The sequence below is a fragment of the Hypomesus transpacificus genome, unplaced genomic scaffold (assembly GCF_021917145.1).
Source record: "Hypomesus transpacificus isolate Combined female unplaced genomic scaffold, fHypTra1 scaffold_111, whole genome shotgun sequence".
NCBI classification, from domain to species: Eukaryota; Metazoa; Chordata; class Actinopteri; order Osmeriformes; family Osmeridae; genus Hypomesus; species Hypomesus transpacificus.
Window position 1 is genome coordinate 506,544 of NW_025813699.1, and position 6,000 is coordinate 512,543.

General features: G+C 39.2%; 1 protein-coding gene across 6 annotated transcripts in view; it reads left to right on the forward strand.

The window, feature by feature from the left end:
- pam (peptidylglycine alpha-amidating monooxygenase) overlaps positions 1 to 1,332 on the forward strand; it is a 107,177-nt gene extending 105,845 nt beyond the window's left edge. For all 6 annotated transcript variants that reach the window (XM_047050391.1, XM_047050394.1, XM_047050393.1 and 3 more), the window contains one exon: positions 433 to 1,332. In XM_047050391.1, the coding sequence (XP_046906347.1) occupies positions 433 to 617 (185 nt within the window). In that variant the 3' untranslated portion in view covers positions 618 to 1,332. The remainder of the gene's footprint in view (positions 1 to 432) is intronic.
- Positions 1,333 to 6,000: the final 4,668 nt, after the last annotated feature.

Here is a 6,000-nt window from a genome sequence, read left to right on the forward strand (position 1 = left end):
GTTAGCCTACTACCAGAGAATGTCTAATATCCGTAAACGGGCTCTGCTACGACTTTTTAGCCGGCTCGCAAGCCCAAACAAGTGGGTGTGGCGTGCCTGTTGTTTTGTTTCCAGTCTAGCTAGATCCGGTGTGGTATTGTAGTTTTTCTAACGTCAGTGGTTGTTGCAACAGAATGTGAAAAAAAAACTACAAAGTTTGCTAGGTCAAAAAGAGCGTTAATCGCGCGATAAAAAAATTGACGCCGTTAATTTGGGTTTGCGTTAACGCCGTTAATAACGCGTTAAACTGACAGCACTAGTATAATCATAACCTCAAACAGAGACATTTTAACACCATTTGTATGTTTTGTTTTGTCCCAGACATTTATATGAAATGTTTGTGCTTCCATCCCTGCAGCAGGTTGGGATAACTTCAAAGTGTTTGTCTTACAGGCAAAGCAGCTGGCAGTCTAAACCTGGGCAACTTCTTTGCCACTCACAAGGGCTACAGCAGGCAAGGCTTTGATCGCCTCAGCACAGAGGGCAGCGACCAGGAGAAGGATGATGAGGACGCCACAGACTCAGAGAACGAGGAGTACTCTGCCCCACCTCCGCCCGTCCCTTCTTCCACCTCCTAAGACCCCTTGGTGTCTTCTAAACCAATGCCTGCCCTTGCACCCGCACACTGACTAACTCTCTCCGCTCATGCTCCCAGGATGTACTTTAATTGTATATTTAACAGTTTTGTGTTGGCTGCCAATCTTTCTTTCTTTTTTGCGCGCGGAAACATACTACTTTCCCAAGTATATTGTGTAACTGTCATTATTTATACATGTAAGTTATCTGGACCAGATTTGAGTTGAGTACTATTAGAAATCAGAAAAGTTATATAGAATATAATTTTAACAGGAGACAAGAAAGCAAGAATACTTTTATTTTTATAATGATTTTTTCTGATAGGAGAGTTTTCATCCACATACCTAATCAGCTAAATGTTATTCAGTTTTTATCCTTTTAGGATTTTATACTTTGGTTCACAATATTTAAATTCCACTTTTATCTGTACATTTGTGCCTTTTTAATTAAGTACTTTGCCTTTCTGCAGCACCAATTATTAGAAACGTGCCACATAATGGAAAGAGCTGCTGCTAGTGTCACATGTACGTTTTATTGTATTGCATTCAATTGAAAGGAAAAAAAGATTATTATCCTGTATATCTAAAGCTGTATTTATGAGATTTTACAATCAGATGTGAGCTGTGTCTGATATTTATTGTGACATACTGAGGTTTTATTGCAAGAATACTATTTTCAGTAATAATGTTATTTGTGTAATAAAGTGTCTGCAAAGCATGACAGTCTCCTCATCTTCTTTGAAACACTACACAACAACGAACCATCGTTATTTCTTACATGCTCTATGGCTACAATGGCTTCGGGAAATGGCCCGTAAAACGAATTAATGATAAAAATATTATTATTGGAGATTGATCTGTTAGCCTGGATCCATTGGTGTTTGCTGTAAACGGCAGTAGCACACTTTTTTATAATCTTGGTAAGCTTCACTTATGTTACTACGAGGCTGGCATGAATATAACAATGTATGTAGCCTACAACTTTGATGTCCGCTCCTTATTTAAAGTTAATTAAATGTGATTTAAGTAATTTAGTTTGAAGGAAGACAACATGTACTGCAATATGTGAAATGGTAAATTGATTTGTATATTCTGGCCTTGCAACACATCTAGGTAAGTAATTTTGGGGGGGGGGGATGCTTTGAATTGGATGGCGAGCCAACCCACGAGGATAAAGCTTGAAGATTTTGAGATTTCACTTGGGGACAACTCGTGTTCTCTTGTTTTGATATTGGACTGATAATGGACAGATTCAAGACTCACAATTTGTGATTTTTTGTGTATCAGTATTTATTTTAAATTTGGTAATGTTCAGTCATTACATGCACAATGGTTGAGCCAGTTGTCGTAATTTTTTGAAACAAAACAGAATTTTTTTCCTTACTAAGCTTAGCTTCAGTTTGCCTTTGTTAATCGCGGTAGGCTACCTAGGCAGTTTTGACATAAGTAAATGCATTTATTTATGTGGCCTAACAACATTAACTGATCTATACTGAAAGTATCTCCACTTTATATCATTGTTCTGTTAGGTAGCCAGCCCCTTTGAAAGCAGCTGAAAATCGGTTGTAAAAGCAAATTCGCTTCAAAATTACGAAACTGAATTTCCCTATTTTCTTTGCTTAGTTTCATTAAATTTTGAATGCCTTTGTTAATCGCATTAGTTCAATTGCAGTAGCCTACTGGACTCGGTGAAAAAAAATAAAAACAAGAAACCTGCAAAATATTAACTTTGCACGTAATGTTACTTAATGAACTTTGGTTTTAGCAAAAATCAATAGACCAATTATTTGTTTGTAAACATTCGGGATGTGCGCGCAATGTGGTTGCAGAAAACCGGGAAAGGATAGCATTTTAAATGGCAAAAGGACCACACGGATAATACAAATAGTTAGATTTAAAAAGAACAAAAAGGTCGAGCAGGACAGCCTTTAAGAGAGAAAGCGATTACCCATTGATTTGTCGCATCAGAATTTTGATTTGGGTCACGAAAGTCTTGACATTTGAGTGTCGCCTGCTACAGACTGCATGGTCGAGCAGCATTCATGTCTTCACGTCATGTCACAAAGTTCATCATTTTACAGTTTTACAGTCAATTCTACATCTAAAAAGTCGAGCAGGGCAGCTTTCAAGAGATATGGGAATTCTGCTTTTAGCCAGCTGGTCCGATTATGTTTCTGATTTGTTTAAACTGGCAATCTGAGTGAGACTGCGTCCCCGTTACACTGTTTTGACGTTAGCCTCAGTCAGACTCGCTCACAGGCAGTGTGCACAATGTATTTCACTCTTCTACACCAGAAACGTCAGGGAGGACTGCCCAATGTAGATACGAGCCTGATGAAGATAGCCAGCATCTCGGATTTCTTTAACCAAGCCTGTTTCATTTGTCATTTGCCTGAGAAAGCGACCTCCGTTAGCCAGGTTAGTTTGGCCCGATCACTTGGTCAGGCTATTTAAGGGTATCGGGGTCAAGTGACTTTTGCGCATAGACAAGTGAAACGTAAATGTATTTATCCAAAGGCCAAGAGCCCTCAAAAAGTTAATATCTAGCCCTGCAATCCAGTGGCCAGAGATAAAATGATGACCTTATCGACACTCCAAGTGTAATAGACCGGGGAGAAGTTCGTCTTTTGCTACCGACATGCGCAGTTGAGCCTGCTACAACTGTCAAGCAGGCTCAACTCTGCATGAGAGGGGCCTAAGGAGAGAGTTCTGTTCCGAGGGGCCTGAGGAGAGAGTCTGCAGTTGGACCGAGCCTCGAAAATAGTAGCAGAGAATGTCTAATATGGTGAGAACTGCCACTCTCGGGAAACTCCTGGCTTCTGATCTGGTTGCAGTTCCACTCTGGTTGAGGGCGCTCAACAGTGAGTGCAGAATGACTGTTCTCAGGATATAATTTGTTGTCTCATAATTTGAATGTTGCATTCGAAAGAGGAGGCAAAGAAAATACACATTGCTGGGTGTAAAAAAAATCTAGTCGCTTTTTTGTTCTAAAAAGCCTTTTAAAATGTCAATGACGTCATACAATCAGCATTTAGTAGCAGAATGCTAGCATTTTATGGGCAACAACTCACTGTAATAAATCAAAAGGACATGAGTACTCGTTCATTCAACTTTCGACCTATAATTTAATCCATGTTGAACTTGCAAAAACTACAATCAAATCTGAGATTTCTCAACGACAATCAGGTGAAAGAGACAAAAGTAGCCGTCTAGCTTCATAGACTCCCATTAATTTTGTATGGAAGCAAATCACTGACATAATGTTTTGGATTTTAAAAAGGCATTGAATACTTAATATTGAAATTTAAACAACACCAAATTCACAAATTAATATATATTTCAATGTAAAAAAAATTCTGATCCAAACATTCAAGGCTCAAATTCAAGCCCAAAAAATGTTAGCATAAAAATTTAGAGGCCCAAAAATTCGACCCTATCAAATACGAGCTGGAAAATGTGGAGCTTAAAAAATTTGAGACCAAAAAATCAGTATCAAATTCGAGCTGAAAAGATTTGAGTCTATCAAATTTGAGTCTAAATAATTTGCAACCAAATTCAGTACAATGGGGCTTAACAGGGAGTGGACAGGCTCTCCGTAGACGGGCTCTGATAGGAGTATGACAAGCGTCTGTTTTGGACGAGACGGAACTTGAAATATGGTGCGGTCTGTTTTTTGCTCTCGCTTGCCTTACTGCGCCACTGAGCACTTTCCATAGAAATGAACGGGGACGCCATCTTTAAGAGCCCCGTAGCTTGGTCTAGTTATATATGTATATATAACATATATATATATAAAAAACTAAAACTCTGCATTCACTTGTCTGCCACGCCCCCGGGCGTGGTGCACTATGGGAAGGCAGGCGAAACGATTCACGTCACTGTAATGTACAGGGGCGCCGTATAGGGGGGAAAGTTAGGACGATTCTAAGGGCCTAAAATAGGTAAAAACTAATATTAAATTACATAATCAGTTTCGCTCAGGTGGCTGAGTGGTTAGGGAATCGGGCTAGTAATCAGAAGGTTGCTGGTTCAATTCCCGGCCATGCAAAATGACGTGTCCATATACTTACTGTAAGTCGCTCCGTCTGCTAAATGTAATGTAAATTATATTAAACATCATATAAACCATCATCATTGAGTAGGCTTATATATACATATATATATTAGTGGTGGGCCGTTATCGGCGTTAACGTGCTGTGTTAACGTGAGACTTGTAGTGGGCGAAAAAAAAAATATCGCCGTTAATCTATTCTTAAAGTTGGGTTGGGAGCTGGGTCTGAACAACGCAAGCTATGATGACTTTCTACTTGATATTTTAGCGCGGATGTATACCTAGCCGAATTCCACTGTAGGGGGCGAGAACGAGTCTTCGAACCTGTGTGTATGCCTTGTGTATGAAATTACCACATCAAACGTGACGTGCTAACATGGATTCGCTATGAAGCCACCGGGTTGGCTTCCGGGAAAATTTATTTTTAAGAAGCTTCCCAATGGACACCTCGACAAGACTAAGGTTGTTTGCACCTTGTGCAATGCGGAATTCATTTATTGTAGGAGTTATTCCACTCTCAAATACCACCTGAACGCAAAGCATCCCTTAGCTAATGCGGAAGATACCGGGCGAAGCACTGATGTAGCGCAAGGGAAGAGTCGTCGTCAAACTTCGGCGGAATTCAAATGAGCCATTTTAATCTATATTAACTCCAAGATTACGGTGATATTAATCTACATTTAAAAATAAATCTATGCCCACCACTAATATGTATATATATTTCAAAAATAATAATACAATTAATGATTTATTTGTTTTTACTTGTGTTTGGCAATATAAGTTAAATATCCCCATTGACCAAAAAGTAAACATCGATATTGACCGACCACCCCCCTGTATCGGCATGAAATGGTTTGTTCCTGCCTTAGCGCACTTATCACTTCAGTGGTTTAGATCGTATCTATCTGATAGATCACAATATCTCCACTATGATGGCTGCTCATCCAGGAGCTCCACTGTAAAATATGAAAATATGGAGTACCACAGGGTTCAGTTCTAGACCCTCTGTTATTTTCACTCTATATGTTGACTTTAGGAAACATAATTAGAAGCTCTGGGGTAAATTTTCACCGTTATGCAGATGATACTCAGCTATGAATGTCTATAAAGTCTGGAGTATTTCCACATGCTATGGAAAAATGTGTTTCTGGGTTGAGAACTTGGATGACAGCAAATGTCCTTCATCTTAATTCTGATAAAACCCAGGTAAAAATCTTCGGTCCTAAAAAATACAGAAATGATTTATCTAATCTGACCTTAGACTTAGACGGCGTCAAAGTCTTTCAAAGCCAGCTGGTAACAAATCTAGGACTCACAATGGACCCAGACCTTTTG